This window comes from Pimephales promelas, chromosome 19 (genome assembly GCF_988280905.1).
Source record: "Pimephales promelas chromosome 19, fPimPro1.hap1.1, whole genome shotgun sequence".
NCBI lineage: Eukaryota > Metazoa > Chordata > Actinopteri > Cypriniformes > Leuciscidae > Pimephales > Pimephales promelas.
In genome coordinates, this window is record NC_142787.1 from 23,623,228 (window position 1) to 23,640,854 (window position 17,627).

Sequence of the window (17,627 nt, forward strand, 5' to 3'; positions counted from 1 at the left end):
ACCCTCTCAATTTAGCATCCTTGAAGGGCACCCTTTGTGCTCAGGAATTCACAGAGTGCACAAACAGAGCAAAACAAGACCCTACCCTTTCTCAGATTTGTGAATTTCACAAGAAAAATAAGTAAATAAATACATTGATTACGTTAGATTGTAGATGTATATAGTAAAACACATTTTACTATGTTTATCTTATTTTCCAAGATCTAAATCTGGGCAAACGAAACAGACAGGCCAATGTTGTCAGGTTTTCCTTCACGCAAACACTTCAAGGAAAAATAATTAACAGAAGTGTTAAATCAGCAAGAATTTTGCAAATAGGAAGCACTTCTACTGATTTTGACCTGAGAAAACTCAGTCTAATCATATTTTATATAACCTCCTCGGCTAATTCTCAGAGGAGCTTTTGATGCCTTATTGTTGGAAGAAACTTACAGAGCAATTGAGGTCGATCAAATGTCACTGTACCAGCATGACTCTAATGTTCTCTGGCAGCTTAAATTAATTTGCTATACATCACTATTTATAGCCAAGATAAACTAGATAAGTTCTAATAGAAGAATAAAACTGAGGAAAAGAGACCAAACTTACACAAAGGATTCCTTGAAATCATTGGGCTTAATGCAGCGCACATAATGAGGGGTGGTAGCATTCAGCGTTTCCATCAGAAGATGTAAAGAGTTCCTGAACTGTGAGGGAGAGAGTTTTTTCATATCGTCATCATTATGACAAACACAGCTTCAGTGGATCCACCATCAAAAATTGGCCTTTGCCACCAAGCCTCACCTGGGTGCCCACGCTTTTCCTGTGCTCACGGTTGTGGCCTTTTAGAGCGGGTTTGGCGGCCCGGACGTTGATCCTGGAGGTCTTGCTGGCGGCTGAGGAAGGGGGAACATCTTTCCCATCATGGAAGAGATCTGCAACCAGCTGGAACTGCACAAAACAAAACAATTTTAGGTAAACAAAGAATACATATTTTTGTAGAGAGACAAGAAAAGAAAACGAGAATATTAATAAACATAGTTATATTTGATTATATAAGTGTCACATGAAGAAATCTTGACTGCTTATACTCTAAAACTTTCGGTGACATAACAGATGCATCACATCTTACATAAGAATTTCCATAAGAACCCCTTTTTTATTCTAGCTAGACTAGTATAAATTTGTATTCAACTCCAGCAGCACTTCAAAGCACTTTTAGAGGCCCTTTAAAATCCACTCCCTCAGCATCCACCGCAAGGCAGGTACACAGTGCGATTCAATGCATTGCTAATGCCATGATCCTGCCAAGTTTCAGCACTCTAAGACAGAATAGAGATGACATCATTAAACTCCCATCACTATAAGTCTGACACTGTAGATGACAATGATAAACAGAGATGCTAAACCAGAAAAATCTAAATTAAAGGTGTACGTAGCAATGGTCGACCGAGTTGCATCCCGATTACGTATATAAGTAGGCCCTTTTTGAACAGAGTTGTAAAAGTAATAGGAAACGACATTTAAACATTTGTTATAAGTTAAAGGTACAATATGTAGGATTTTTGCAGAAAATATCCAAAATACATTTTGATTTGTTGATCACTTCCAATATCCCAAATGTTTAAAACTATTTGTAAATCGTAAGAAAACTGTGATTTTAACCAAGGAAACGCGGCATGTGAGCAGGAATGAGGCAGCATTACCCTCGGTTTCTGCTCGTACTGCCATAGTAACTATGGTGACAGACGTGGACAACTGGGTTATGCCTAGCAGGACGCTCACGCTGTTGTTGTTTTGTTCAAACATTATGGACCATGGCAAGCAGACTTTGAGACAAAAAGAGGACGAAAACAAAGATCAACATCTTTCGAGATGCCGAGAACTCCACGTCCGCGACTAACTTTGACTTGACAGAGACGCGAATTTTGCATGTACTTTATTAGACAGGTGAGCAAATGTACGTTACATAAAACTAATCAATGCTATTTACTTCAACATGATGAAATGTTAGAATATGATCTGTATGTTATTCTAATTTTGATCTAGCTTACTGCTAGTCTCATTTGGCCAACAAACAACCTAACTAACAACATTCAATACACTCAAATGCAATTTAGTGTGATAGTGTAACTGTTAGAGCAAGTGAAACAGTGCTGCGTTACCTCAAGTTTAATTGGTCAAATAAACTGACCTGTTTGAGTTGTAATAAAGCACTGTTTTAAATCAGCAAGACAGACAGAAATACTTTATTTTTAATAAGGACGTCGGTAACCAGTTAAATAGATCCTTAACATTTTAAGTATTAAATTTTAACACAAGTCAAGTAAAATAAGAAAAGCACTTTATTATTTTATTTAATTAGAAAAAAAAATCCTCACATTCAAAACGAATACTTGGCTTTTAAGAGATCAGTAGTAGAAGTAAAAATGAAGTTCAGACTATTTATTAAAACAGTATAATATCATGTATAATTATTTGTGTACAACCTAATTAATATGCATATACATAAGCCTTCACTATTAACATGACAGTATTTTAACACTGTCCTGCAGGGAAGATCTTTAACTTGTAGATGCTGATGTGCTGGTGTCTGTAAATTAACTTAACTCCAGCAAATTCGGTTGCCAAGAAACCTCAGGACAAAACATTACGAAAGAGAAAGAGAGATCAGTATCGACAAAGACAATGGATATCCTATTAAATCTCAGGGATCTGGCTGTTCGAGTGATATACAGTGCTAGGTGTGGACAAGGTCAGACCTCTGTTTGCCTGAAAACTTTAAGTCAATTAACTGCTTAAACAGGTCAGAGCAAAACATGAGTTAAAGTGTGATTTCAATCAAACTTGAGGAAGAAAACAGAAGCTCGGCTGCACAGGGAAGAGTAACATAACTGAGATAAGCTAAATATACTAAGGGTATTGGCTTTAATTAATAATAACAAAGTCAAATCCAAAATGTTCTATTTTAAGATAAAAAAAACATAATTATTTTTATATTAATTTTATTTAGTTAATGAAAATGGAATTATCTTTAATATAATAGTTAATATTATTGTTATTATTAATGAACTGGATGTTTTTAAGTAAATGGCTTAGTTGGAAAATAATATTTATTATTATTATTTTTATCATGATTATTTCCCTTTTCTATTCTTTTGCAATTTTAAGATCAAATCTTACCAAAAATACCCATTTCTCACCTTACTGGCCTTGAGGATGTTTATCTGCTCCTCATAAACAGTGTCTCTGTTCTTCTCCAGGAATCCGTCACACTGATATTCAACCTGCCAGGGATGACATAATGTCAGAAGTTTAACTCATACATCAGTACCACACTGGAAATAACTTACTACCTAATTTTTGTGACCCACAACTGGCATTGAGAAGAATCAGCCATTTTTGTTGCATTCATCATGCATTACTAACAAAAACATTTATGTTTGGTAACATAGTTCTTCACAAGTTGGGTTTCAGTGAGCAGATTTGTCCGAAAAACACAGCTGTGCAACAATTAAATGTATAATTTCCACAAAAAGTATGCATGTCACTCAATTTCGGATCAGTCATATAGGCAATATAAAGGTCAGGGGCTGGTTACATAAACCAGGTCACCGTGAACGCGCATGATGTCACGCCCAGTGTCAAATTCCGTCCCGAATCCCTCTTATTTATTTTACTGTACAGGATTATAGAGGCAATAGCAGTGATCAGACAATTGGCATCAGGCAATTGTTTAAGCATGTATGGGTTCAGAAAACGGGTACTTTTAACATGAAATGTTGCGCAATTAAAGAGAAAAAAAGTCTAATTTGTAATACTAGTCTTAGAAGTTTATGCAACCGGCCCCTGATTTCACAGACATGGCTTAGATTAAGCCAGGATTAGGCCTTAGTTCAATTGGGACATTTAAAAGGCTTTTTTAAACATGCCTTAGAAAAACACATTACTTGATGTGCATCTTAAAACAAAACAATGGCACTAACTCAAAGATATATCAGTGCAAATTGCTTTCAGTTAAAACAGCTCAAACATGCATTTTAGTCTGGGACTAGGCATAAGCCTTGTCTTTAAAATCGGGGGAAAATGTACTGTTAAAAGGTTCAAATCAATTGGCTTTACAATTTATAGCATTAAAGCCTGGTTTGCGCTAGTTGTTAATGTTTGGAGACGTCATTATAGCACTTAACTCATTAATCTATGCTGAACCCACCTTATCTGCAAAGTGGACCACAATGAAAGACCTGTTGGACATCCTAGGCTTTTCGAAATGCCCGCTGCTTGAATGCTTGCTGTACAGCTTCTGTGCCCAGTTTTGATCTGTTCCTTTGGGAACCTGTCAGATGCAGAAAAGAAAAATACTTTGAACTGAAGTGAACTGAAAACATTATTTGGGTTACCTGTAGCAGAAATAGCATGTTCACGCTTTTGAAGCTGCTCCGGATCCTACTCAACAACTTCAAAGAGCTGGGGTGTTTAAAACTAAATGAGATGCTCTGTTCTAGAGGTCTGCGTGGGATAGAGTTTTCTATCCCACTACCGCAAAATTATCTAACACTCCCGTTCCTGCCCGCAAAAGCCTGTAGGACGAGGTCTACGCTGATTTTTCAAGTTTTTCCAATTTCCACACACACACACAAACACACTTTCAGATCTCCAGTTGGTTAGGCAACATGCCTCTCAAAATCTTTTAATCAACTTTTTTCAACTCACCTTACACTCTTCATCAAGAAGGTCCAGGATACCAAGCTTGGCTTCAATGAGGTCAATGCACGGCTGGTTATCATAGAAATCAATAAGTGTCCATGGAATCTGCTCCTTCATATACTCTTCTTGCTCCAGTTTAAACACATGCTGAGAGACAGATTGTGTATGAATTAGTTAATGCATCAAACACATGAAACTTGCAACTAAATACCGCCAAGAGTCACAAACACATATTGACATTGTGAACGGAATATGCTTTCGTTGTTATTGAATGAAATATTTATATACTGTATAAACTATGTAATTCAAAATGCAATTCTAAAATGATGTCACTTTGTGGAAGATGACCTCATTAAGGAATTATTATAATGTTATTGTTATATATTTATTATTATAAAATGTTGTCTAATATATTAAAACTTATAAGATAGATGTCTAAATAATACAATTTAATTTATTGTTTAATATTTTTAAAAATATTTTATAAATATATTTAATATATCATTTAAAATTATATTTATTATTAAAATAAAACTAATGTAAATTAAGAATATAATTTATTATAATTATATTTATCCAACATATATAATAACATTTTATATAACAATATTATATATAAGATAGTGTGTATCTAAATATGTATAGCATAATATAGCAGAAACACAAAACATAGATCTAGAGATCCTCTATTACTGACCGAGTTGAACTGTTGCTGAAGTTTCTCATTGGCATAGTTAATACAGAACTGCTCAAAGCTGTTGATCTCGAATGTTTCAAATCTGTTGAGAGATGAAGACATGTTAACACTGACTGAAAACAAACTGAACACCTTCTGCACTTCTCTCTGCATCCTATAGCTTGGCACTTCTCTGCTTATTTACTCTAGTGCTGATCAATAAGTTCCCTTATTTGAGGAAGCAATTAGTCCCATGGCCAAAAAGGCTTATAAGCAAATGCTGACTCTAAAAACTCAATGAGTTTTCTGCTAAGGGAAGGTCAAAACAAGAATAATAGTTTCCTGTGGCCCATAGAAACACATTACGCTGCCATGCTATATATAAGAACCCAGGAATCTTTACAAGTATGGCCTCTCATAATCTCAAGCATTACCCGTAGATATCCAGCACCCCGATGAAGGAGTGCTGTTTAGTGGATGTATGCAAGGCCTTATTGACGTGCTCCACAATCCAGTCAAAGAGATGGGCGTAAATGTGTTTGGACAGGGCATCTCGGGCGTTGACCGCCTGGGCGTATGGCATGTTCTTCACGTAGGTCTCGGCAGTGGTCACCAGCTTCCTGCGGCACAGCCAGTGCTCCATCTGCTCCTGTTCTATACCGAGCAGCTGACAGAAATGATGCAGATGGGTTTCGTCTCTCTGCAGGTGAAAAAAGACATTGTGATTGCTAGGGCAAGTGAAGAATAGTCATCGGTTTAATGCTTATACTTTATGCTAAAACAATAAACGACATGCAGCAAGGCACACTGTTTGTCATTTACTTACGTTGATATGGCAGGATTCTCCATCTCTCTCTGACACAATTTCCACGTTCCCCAGGTGCAAGATGGAGGCGATTACCTTAAAGATGCTCATTTGATGGGCTTCTTTCACACCTGCACAACACACAATGCCACCATGATCAATATTTACGATCGACGCTCAGTATGGCTTTGGTATAATGTTGCAACTACTGTACTTGGTTATAGTAATTTTTATTGCTGTAGTCCTCACCAAGCATTGTAAGTGCTTCTCTTGTCTTCACAAGGTCCTCAGCATCATTCACACCCTCAATGAAAATGTTCTCACCGAGAGACGTGAAGGTAAAGTCTTCTGCGCTGGCTAAAACATGAGGGTGAATGGACAATTTGAATGAGAAAAACTTAGAAGCAGTTGGCTTTAGGATCCAAAAAATACAGATTTTTAGGATCCTAAAATTTATTTTTTGGTAGGAGTAATTTCATTTTATAGCAATGGTATTAAAATATAGGTATTATTTTCAACCTAATAATATTTTATATAACATTAACTATTTTAAACGTAATTATTTTTTATTTCAATTTAACTAAATTAAATGTGAATATTTCATGAGAAAACCTCCAAATGAACATCATTTAAGTCATCTCAATAATTTCTAAGGACCACATTTTTAACATATTTATGTGACATTTCTGCCATCAAACTATATATGCCATCATACGGGAAGTAACCAAACCATCATTGTGTTCACTGGGTCACTTACACAAGGCAAGATCTTTAAACTCTGGCAGAGATGATGAAGCACAGAGCTGGTAGAAAATGTGGTAGTTCCTCTCATCCTCAGCCTGCAAAAACATTGATGTTCAGCACATGGAAAAGCACAAGGGGCCACGATTAAATCTTAAAGCCTCCTTCCTGTGTGAGACGCACCTGAAATACAACTCTGGACTTCTCAAGCAGATACGTTCGCATGTTGGCACCGATGATGTGATATCTCCTATCAAAGCCAATCTCAATGTATTTCCCAAAGCGGCTGCTGTTGTCATTGCGGGTGGTTTTTGCATTTCCAATGGCCTGCACAGAAGAGGGAAAAACAGTTGACTCACTTTTTGGTTGGTATAAGCTGAATTATCAAATGACTGATCCATATTAGAACATAAGGGTGGAGAGAGTTTCATAACAGAGGGTGTAACATGTTTGAGTTGGTGTAAACCTAAAATCCAGCATTATTAAGAATGAGTAATTACTGTGATTTCAGATTAATTGTTTGTCTGAGCTGAAATGAGTCACTTTAGTATTAGTATCTCTAGGTTTGCATCCTTCTATCACCAGCGCTTATTTCCACTGTAATGATTTCTCTAAATTGACTGTGAGATTTGGCCACTCTCATTGGCTCACAGATTATCTTCCTGAAGGGCGCAAAAAACAGCTCTGCTCTTATCTGTTCAAACAGGCCTGCCGATTCTTGGGTTTCATTTCGCAGCTTAAGTGTGGCAGTCCAACAACGAGATGGAGTGATGAGAAAAGCGAGGGAATCTTTCCAGCCACTGCACACTTTGGAAGTACTTGGTGGCACAAGTTTATTAAATTGGACACTGATTATTCAGGTAAAGTGTCTGATTTAGGGGTGTAACGATACACGTATTTGTATTGAACCGGTACGCATTTTTAAACCGAAAGGTTCGTTGGACCATTTTTCCTGCTATCAGTTTTATTTTGACATTATAAATACAATTGCTGCCCTCAAATGTTAATCTGATTCTAAAATAAACCTGTTTATAACTACTACAATATTACATTTCATTGTGTCCAAAGAGCTGTTTTGTTTTATATGCCACTAAGAAAAGTCAAGTATAGCTCCATCATTGCTCAAAGTAAAAAAAATATCATACTTTATGATGTTAGTTTAATAAAAAAATCAAGCAAATTTCTCTGGCATTTCTTTCTTTTTGCTGTATCGAAAGCGTACCGAGTGTATCGTATCTAACCAAACCGTGAATTTTGTGAGCCGTTACACCCCTAGTCTGAAATAAGTGGGTTTCAGCTCATTGACATTATGTGGTGACCTGGGTCATTTTCCTCTCAAGAATTATTCAAATATATGAGTGTAAAGGCATACCTCCATGATGGGGCTGGAGGCCAGTACTTTCTCTTCAATGCTGGTGTCGTTTGCTGAACCTCCCACTGTGGCAAAAAAGCGCATGGCATACTTTGCCGAAACGGTTTTACCGGCTCCAGACTCGCCACTCACGATTATCGACTGGTTCTTTTCATCTCTGCAGGAAAAAGTTCAGGTTTACATACAGAATCAGTATCTATATTATTGAACTCCGAAGCGAAGAGCAGGATGAATACCTGAGATGATATACATGATAAATAAAGTGGATTCAACTAAATCAAATGGTGCTTACAGAAAAGGGAGGTCTATGAAACATGTTATGATGCATGAGGCAATTTGATGCTCTTATAAATGAAAATCAAAATAAAGAGTACAACAGGCCTTTGAAAATTGTGACTTTTCTCTGGTCCCAAAACGTGATAGGATCAGAATAATATAAATCACATTTATTTTTGCTGTGTAACAATTTTTTGTAAAAACTAATGAAATGTTGATGTAAAATTGTGTAGCTGAATTTGTTATCATATGCAAATCATTTTGATATTAAATAACTTAAATTACAAAATAATAATATACAAATGTAAAATATACGTTCTGAGTAAATGTACTATATTATATATAATACATAAATAAACTCAATATATACTGTATTACAATTTAATCAAATTTAATATATTTTAAATTATTAAATTGTATATAGTTTACACTGCATAGAAAAAAACTCACTAGGTTCCAAGCTGGCCTTTGTACACACAATGACTAAAACAAGAGGATGCTGGCTGTGAAATTTCATTATGGTTTTAACAAAGAAAACTGTATGATTTACAGTCACATTTTGTCAGCAGCAGGCATTTAATCAAGACTGCAGTTAACATTCTGCAATACTCCCATATTTTCAATCAAAACCACACCAGTTGCTGCTGGTCAGACTTTAACAGAGTCTATATGCACTAGACCTAGATTTCCTCCTTCGCCTGAGTTTATTTTTGGGACTTCAGCATTACACCAGTCATTAAGAAGTCACAATGTCTCGGCGTGGGATGTTTAGCTCAAGCTTAAACCTGACGTGCAAATGGACTTGTCTTTTGTTTCAAGCAACAACAAAAAAACATGTAAATACAAAGGTGCAAAGAATGATGCTGCATGCACTGTGATTATCTGCCCACTCTATCCATTAATAAATCGAGTGGAACTTTCAGATTACTCACAGCTTTCAAAGCGCATGCTGTCATTTCCTCTTTACGGCCAGTGAAAATCACTGCTCTTTATTACAAAACAACAGTTGAACAAAACAAAAGAATTCTCTAAGAAAAGAGAAGTATTACAAATAAAATAATACCTACTAAAATAGCAGGTGCAGTATTATCATATTTATCATATTTATAATACTATTTTAAATGTAATAGTACACTAGTATTCTAAAGTTGGGAATCTGTTTGATTTTTTTTTTTTAAGAAGTCTCACCAAGACTGCATTCATTCAAAATACAGTAACCACAGTAATATAGTAAAATATTATTACAATTTTATTTTATTATTTTTTTCTATTTAAATATATTATTATTATTATTTACTGTGATGGCAAAGCTGAATTGTCAGTATCATCACTCCAGTCTTCAGTGTCACATGATCTTTCAGAAATCATTCTAATATGCTGATTTGATGCTCAAGAAACATTTTTTTATTCTTTTTACTGTTGAAAACAGTTACTGCTGCCTAATATTATAGCAGAACCCATGATACTTTTTCAGGATTCTTTGATGAATAGAAAGTTCAAAAGCTTCTTTTATTTGGGAAAAAAAACCCTTTGTAACATTATAAATGCCCTTACTATAGCTTTTAATCAATTTAATGTGTCCTTGCTGAATAAAAGTACTAATTTCTTTAATAAAAAATATTAACATATTAATATTTTAAATATTAAAAATATTTCAACCATATTGTATTTATATTATAGTGAAATTAATAAAAAAATATTTCTATAAATTAGTCAATCAGAAACGATGTGTTTTTTAATTTGTTGATGTTTTATGAGGGTGGGTTTTTGGAGAGAGTGTCTGTTTTGGGGTTGGGGTTAAATTTATCACAATAGAATTCAGCAAAATGACTGAAAGCACTAACACCTTGAACAAATAAACTTAACTAGCTTGTCATCTAATAAGACTGTGAAAAACAAGCACAAACCTGGCCATCTGTTTGTACGCTTCCTCTGCCACGGCAAATATATGAGGGTCCATGTCCCCCATATTCTGGCCGCTGTACGCATTGATGACTTCTTCTCCATAGATCTGCAGTTGCTCGTACGGGTTGATGGCCACCAGAACAATTCCTGAGAAGAGATTTACACCAGGTTTACAACTACAACTGTGGAGCACAGTTAATACACAGAATCACATTATTTAAATCATGATAATACAGATAAATGTTTAAATATTTACATTTTTGTCCATGAAAATATTAAATATTTGTCCATGACTATAAATATCATGTGACATCAATAATCGCATGATGTCGCAGCAAGGAAAATGACGTATGCATGATGTGTGTGATGAGAGAACACAAAACAGACACGTCTGTGAAAGTGAAAAGGAAGATAAAAAAACATAAAACATAAAAGACGAGCTATGAGTCAATGGGCATTGTTGTGACTATAATGGGAATCATTCAGTCATTACAAAGCACAGTGGACTAGGTACCAACAATAAAACAAGACAAACAAGAGTTGGACGGTCTTTTGACAAGACCACAAATATCGGTTGATGAAAATGTCATACTGTAGGTGTATTTAAAACAGCAGATCTGCACTTCTTGATTGTCAGACGGGACACGTCATCCAGGGTTTGGAATTTGGATCTATCCTATTATGCTTTTTCAATTTTCAACTTTAGTTAGTGTGATCTGCAAGGTTACAAAGCTCAAAGTCCACTCCAAAGGGAGAATGGAATCCCCTTTCCAAGAACTACAACGGAAAACTCGTTTGGACTACAACGCAATGTTCCTCATTTAAATAATTCCCGCCGACGGAACACGGAAAAAAGGACTCTATGCATTTGAGAATTTAGTGTTGTCGCTATGTCAAAGATACGTTTTTTTTCCCACCCTGTTTCCAAAACTCATTTGTTTGACCTTTTTAAGTCTGACAAACTAAGAAAGGTTAAACCCCTGCTGCACACTTTACTGAGAACAGCTTTCAGACAATGCAGGCTATACGCATAAAAGCTTCTCCTAAAACAGAGCAGTTCCCACTTTGTCGGGACAATCTCTTGATTGTGGATCACAAATTTAAGTATGTCTTCTTATTTTTTGTTGCGTTTTCTATTAACAGTTCCAATTATAAGTTTCATGTTGTTGCTATGATGTAAACAAAGAGCAAAGCTTTGCCTCCACTAACCTGATAGCCAACATAGTCTTGATAAAGTGTTTACTGTAGCTTTAAGATCTCACTTTTGTTCACCGCCCCATAGGAAAATTAACCATAGTTTTGTGATCGATTAGTGTTTTTATGACCACAGTTTTCCGACAAGTATCACGATTAAATTGTGTATAACTTTGTATCTAAAATGTATAAGTAAATTACAAAAAAACGAACACTCTTAAATGTCCTGTGAAATCTGTGCTTGCAAAGTCTGTGCATGAAATCTGTTCCGCACAAACCTCTTGTTTGTTAACATTCTTAAGTCTAAATCAGGCTTGAATTGGTTTGAAATAAACAGCATCCTTAATATTTACACCTGAGCAGATGAAACTCGTGGTTACAGTGGTAAGGGGCGTGACATTTCCGGAACACAGCTAACCAATCACAGCACATTTCGTATTTCAGAAGGAGCTTCATCGAAACAATTAAATGGCATGTTCGCGTCAGACTGGGGGGAGAGGAGCTGTAATATTGTAAAATATGTGAAAAATAATGTGTTTTTTTAACAATCATGAAAAAAATCAAGACTTCATAAAAGGGCATAATAGGACCCCTTTAATAATTTAATTATCTTATTAATTAAAAAATGAGGGAAGTCAATGTATATAGACAAAGATGCCTTATGACATTTATAAAAACTATGATTAAATGATGCATTGTACTGTGTTGTTTTATTCATTTCAATATATTTTGAATATATTCAAAACATTCTATCTATCTATCTATCTATCTATCTATAGTATCTATCTATCTATCCATCCATCCATCCATCAAATCAGAAACATTCTCTTCAAAACACATAAAAACACGACTTACCACAGTAAGTGTAAATGTGATTGGACTCGAGGAAGCGGACCTTGAGGTTGTGGAGCACAGCAGGCTCGTGGAGGTAGCTGAGAGCAGTGAGGTCATTCTCTCCTACCAGAATATCAGGATTCCGAAGGAATGGAAGAGGATTGTCTTTGGGACCAATTGAATATTCTAATGTCTAGAAATAGAGACAGCAATGCCATTAAGCAGAAACAGAAGATTAGAAATTGATTGGATTCAAACCACAAAGTGAAATAACTTTGAAGGCTTCAATAGTCATAAAGTATCTTTTGGCAGACTGAGAGTGTTTATAATGCATTACAGGCATAGGAGCTTCAATAAGTCATGCTGATCTTTATTTCATCTACTGGTTTATTCAGGTTTCCCCAACATTGTTTTTTTTTTTGATAATACACATGGGAATATGGCGTACAACCTCCCCTCTAAGGGCCTGCACTTCTTACACACCAAAACATGATCAATGATTCATGCGACACACTTTCCTCAGTGCTGTGAAACCCAAAACTAATGCAGGAAACATTAAGATCTAGTTAAGACCTGGTTTAGTTCACAACGGCTGTGTCACGACTGAGATTTTAAACCCAGCATGGTTCAGTATGCTTAAAAACCAAAATGTATCCAATTGTGTTAGGCTTTGTCCAGATAGGCAGCATGAATAGGATTTTTTTTTTTTACAAATTCCCACCAATTTCATAAACTATGGGTGCATTTTGTTATATGAAAATGAAGTTCATAAATTATATGAATATGAAGTTAAATAAAGTTATATTTGTTATATGAAGGTCAAATTCATTTAATGTGTGTGTGTGTGTAATTATATATATATATATATAAAATTTTTATATTTTGGTAAAAATATATGTATTTGTTACCCCACTAGGATCAATAAATAAGTCATGAAGATTGGGTTTGGAAAGCAAATCTGATTTAACTGAAGAGTGAACCATAGGACTCTCTAATAAAAATCACATTAGATTTTAAATATATGATTAGATGAAAGAATGGGAGGGTGTATGCTCACCGATTCATCTTCTAATTTAAGGTGAAGCACAGAGTCTCCCTCCTTATAATCCTTGACGATTTCAGCGGACCTCCAGACCTCATCTGGGTCAGGGATCCAAACCCGGGTGTACTGAAAAATACAGATAAAAACCATGTTTAAATAAAAGTAAGACAAATATCAAACAAGACATAACACATTAAACAATCTAAACAAACACCAAAATCATGGTTTCACTTTTCCATGAGGACAACGACCCAAGCGGTCATTCACCTTCTCATAATAAAGAATAAAGCTGAATACAGAAGAGCTCCAGTGCTTTTATCAGCAGAATCTGTATTTAATTGGAGGATCAGCAGGAAGAGAGTTCAGAGATAAACTGAACCGCAGTGGGATGTGCACACACTGTGTTTATAGAATTTGCCATATGCTTTGAGGTTTTCTACCGTAAAAAATTAAATGGCTTTTCACACTTGCAATAGTTAACCTAGGGTTGTTATCTTGCTTCACATTTCGCACTGCTCATAATCTACCCTGGATTAACAGTTAATCCTGGGAATTCATAAACTGCTATTTAAAACTGTACATTCCTAAATCTGGGGTTAACATCCCCATTTGCAGTGTCAGAGTCATGGATTGGACAAATGGTGGACGTATATGTTTACATAAAGGCTCTAAGCATAGCACATCTTCACATTATTCTTCACTCCAATTGTTGTATTCTCTCACCACTTGACATTTTTCTCCTAAAAAGCTGAAACCTACCCTACCTATAAAAGAGATTCATGAATCAAAAATACCACTGAAAGATGAACCATTGTGTCTTCTGCTCCAAGTGATGCACAATGCCCACAATGTTTGTGTTAGTGATAAACTGAACGCAAGTTGAAGGCTTAGAATATGTACTGTAATGAGAGAGAGCTGTTATCAATCCTGAAGGCTGTTAGAAGTTAGCTTCCGCTGGCGATCTGTGTGTTGTGCGTGTAACATGGCTTTCGACCTTCAAAAAAATTCACAAAAGAAACTCAGTGGGAATAAGAAGCTTAAAGAGCCACAGAAGCACATTCAGTCGCTAAATCCCCCACAACTCTGCATGATCAGCCTTAACTATGAATGAATCATGCTCTCAAATTAAGCACCAAACTAGTCAAACACTGTTGTTAAGTCCTCAGTGTTCAAGCTGGAACCAGGATGAATAATATAAGGGATAGCTCACCCAAAAAATATGGTACAAATATATTATGAATCTATTAAATTAAATGATTAGTCGTGTCAAAATGAATAACCTTTGGCATGCTACAGTATTTGCTGGTACGATGGTGGGAATTTCACTTATATTTTGTAGTATTTTTAAAAGTGAAATACCCACAAAATAAAAGGAAAATATAAAATAGTTTAACAAATGTCACACAAATAGAAACTGCCCTTGATTCATAATTTTCAGTCATGTGTGGAGGCAAAACATCTTTTTCAGTATCTCAATCACCAAAAGCAAAGGGATATTTAAAAAAAAAACAGCCTTAAATTTACTAAACCGAAGATCAAATTCAGTGTACAGCTTATTGATGATGCACACTAGTGCAGGTGAGCCCAGAATATGAATGCAGTGCACTAAATGTTTAAGCATGTTTATTAATGATGGTTCTCTATAGAAAAACGCTTAATGACAAACTGCGTTTTGTGTTTAAATTTTGGGCTCATCTACTTGATTGTACATAGAATGCAGCATCAATAAAATGTATATTGAATTTGGTCTTAACTGATTTACCAAATAAGTACAACTACAAACTTGGTAAAATGACTGGTGGGCAATGGATGAAAGCATTGTTTTGCCATCCAGGTGGGTGTTCCTATAAGTGTGTAATGTCACGTTAAAACTATGAATAGCATACACATCACTATGGAAGGACACCTCAGTCCGGTACAGCTCTCAACTAAAAGGTTGAACTTTGCAGTCTTCTCCCTTCCCAGCTGAAAATAGCGTTTTCAATCCTAGTTAGAGGTGGAGTAAGCAATACTGCAGGATGATTTAAAGATGCAAATGGATCGGGTGCTGCCTTTGAGCGTGCTGTTCATGATATTACACATATGACTGTTTCATATGGACCCACGTAAAGTTGATGTCAACATTGAATGTTGGGAAAGGAGGCGATGGGATGATTTTTGTTGTTCCTGAACAGTGCACTTGTGGTCATGCCTACTTTAAACAAAGATGCAGCTAAGGCTAAACTTCTACAGGTCACACCTGCATCTTGATCTTGCCAAAATATCTATAAAAAAAAATAAAAAAATAATAGAAGATAGATAGATCTATTGATCTATCAATCTATGATTATGATCTATGAAAAAAGACAAAAATCTGAAATAATAAATGTACTAAAAAATATATAAATAAATTCACAGCATATACCCAGCTTTAGAGTTTGGGCTCAACTGATCTGATCTGACACAATGGGGACGTACTTTAACCAAGCTGAGTGAAATGACGGGACGTATTGAACTCAGACTGCTTGTGCCTTAGGTAGAAATAAAAAAGACAAACTAAGAGCAAACTAAGATTCACCAGACACAGTGGAAAAAACAGATTTTGATCGAACAGCAGGGGTTTTGTCTGGGTTGCCGTCTGTTACATCACAGCCTTTTAATGTTTCAGTGTAGCGCTCCGGCTGTTCACAGATACAGCACAATTTAGAGCTCAAGAGACGCAAGAAGCTTGATGATAACAGCAAAAGCTGATAGCACAGACTCATTTGAAACTTTTTAATAAAGCCCTAACAAGCAAGCAAGACGTTTTCTCAAAAGTCCAATGCTAGCAACCAACAAGTCACAATTTGCTACCTGGCATTGCTAGACAGTGGTTTAATTTAGAGAACAATTAGGACAGGAATATATAAATGCAGTGAGTGTAAGATGATTTTGTCAACCTCTTAAAAATTTATGAATTTCATTCATTACATAATTTTAAAACAAGTAGCATTTATTTAGCAAATCAAGTGCCATTTTTTCAAAACAAGAAACATTTATAACATGGAGCAGCATTAGCACTAGCACTTGACAAAGATACATAAATGTTCAAAAGTTTGGGGTCTTTTCAGAGAAAAAAAAATACAGCAAGAGCAAGGATAATGTTACAAAATATTTCCATTTCAAATAAATGCTGTTTTTTTAACGTATTTAAAAAATGGATTACATTTTTTTCAAAACCTGTTTTGAACATTGGCAATAATAAGAAATGTTTCTTGAGCAACAAATTAACAAAGAATTATTTCTGAGGGATCATGTAACACCGAAGACTGGAGGCTGAAAGGTTTTCCATCACAGTAATACATTTTATTTTAAAATAGAAAACAGTTATGCTTTAATTGTAATAATATGTCAAATTTGTACAGTTTTTTTTTTTACTGTATTTTGATCAAATAAATGCACCCTTGGCAAGTACAAGAATCATTTTAAAAACATTTAAAATATCTTACTAACCCCAAATCTGAGCAGTAGTGTAAAAAATAATAAAATACATTTCAAAGATTAAAAAGACAATATGTCCAAAAAATATATATATATTTGAAGGCCTGCTCTTTTAGCCACTCTGGTTCGTATGATGGTTTCGTGTGTGCCCTCTTGCACAGATGATTATGCACAAAAGTTGCATAAAAACTTTTTTTAATCTTATCAAAAACTGTCACTCTGGTGCTAAAGTACAGTATGAGTCTAGCTGCCTTCATAACAAAACTGAACAGTATCTAAATATGGAAGAATGGTCTGTCGTTTATGATTTTATTTGTAATTGGACTTAATCTAAAGCATGGAAACAAAACTACCCATAAACGTTTTGCAAAGAAAAACATCTTAAAACAGCTGGGTTTGCTAAATGAGCATATCTATAATTGCCTATAGCCTACAGATCATAACAAACCCATTTTAGCTGTCATATGAACATTTTCAATTGAAAAAATGCTCAAAAGCACACACACATTGCACATCACTGACATTTCAGGAACTCTGTGTAAGTTTGAGGAATCTGGGGCAAGTGAATCTGGAGGAAGGTGTGATAAGCAAATGCCTCATTCCATGAAATCTTGCATCACCTCTGTCAATTATTGAA

At 35.3% G+C, this 17,627-nt stretch overlaps 1 protein-coding gene across 3 annotated transcripts in view; it reads right to left on the bottom strand.

Annotated features, from left to right (window-relative positions):
* The window catches only part of myo5b (myosin VB), a 48,342-nt gene that overhangs the window by 19,256 nt on the left and 11,459 nt on the right, over window positions 1-17,627 (bottom strand). For all 3 annotated transcript variants that reach the window (XM_089124069.1, XM_039693697.2, XM_089124068.1), the window contains exons 2-16: window positions 13,547-13,657; window positions 12,511-12,682; window positions 10,464-10,608; window positions 8,281-8,437; window positions 7,092-7,235; window positions 6,925-7,006; window positions 6,417-6,524; window positions 6,189-6,298; window positions 5,797-6,062; window positions 5,384-5,465; window positions 4,693-4,833; window positions 4,193-4,315; window positions 3,183-3,266; window positions 784-930; window positions 589-686 (exon numbers count right to left, since the gene is read on the bottom strand). In XM_089124069.1, the coding sequence (XP_088980195.1) occupies window positions 589-686; window positions 784-930; window positions 3,183-3,266; window positions 4,193-4,315; window positions 4,693-4,833; window positions 5,384-5,465; window positions 5,797-6,062; window positions 6,189-6,298; window positions 6,417-6,524; window positions 6,925-7,006; window positions 7,092-7,235; window positions 8,281-8,437; window positions 10,464-10,608; window positions 12,511-12,682; window positions 13,547-13,657 (1,970 nt within the window). The remainder of the gene's footprint in view (window positions 1-588; window positions 687-783; window positions 931-3,182; window positions 3,267-4,192; window positions 4,316-4,692; window positions 4,834-5,383; window positions 5,466-5,796; window positions 6,063-6,188; window positions 6,299-6,416; window positions 6,525-6,924; window positions 7,007-7,091; window positions 7,236-8,280; window positions 8,438-10,463; window positions 10,609-12,510; window positions 12,683-13,546; window positions 13,658-17,627) is intronic.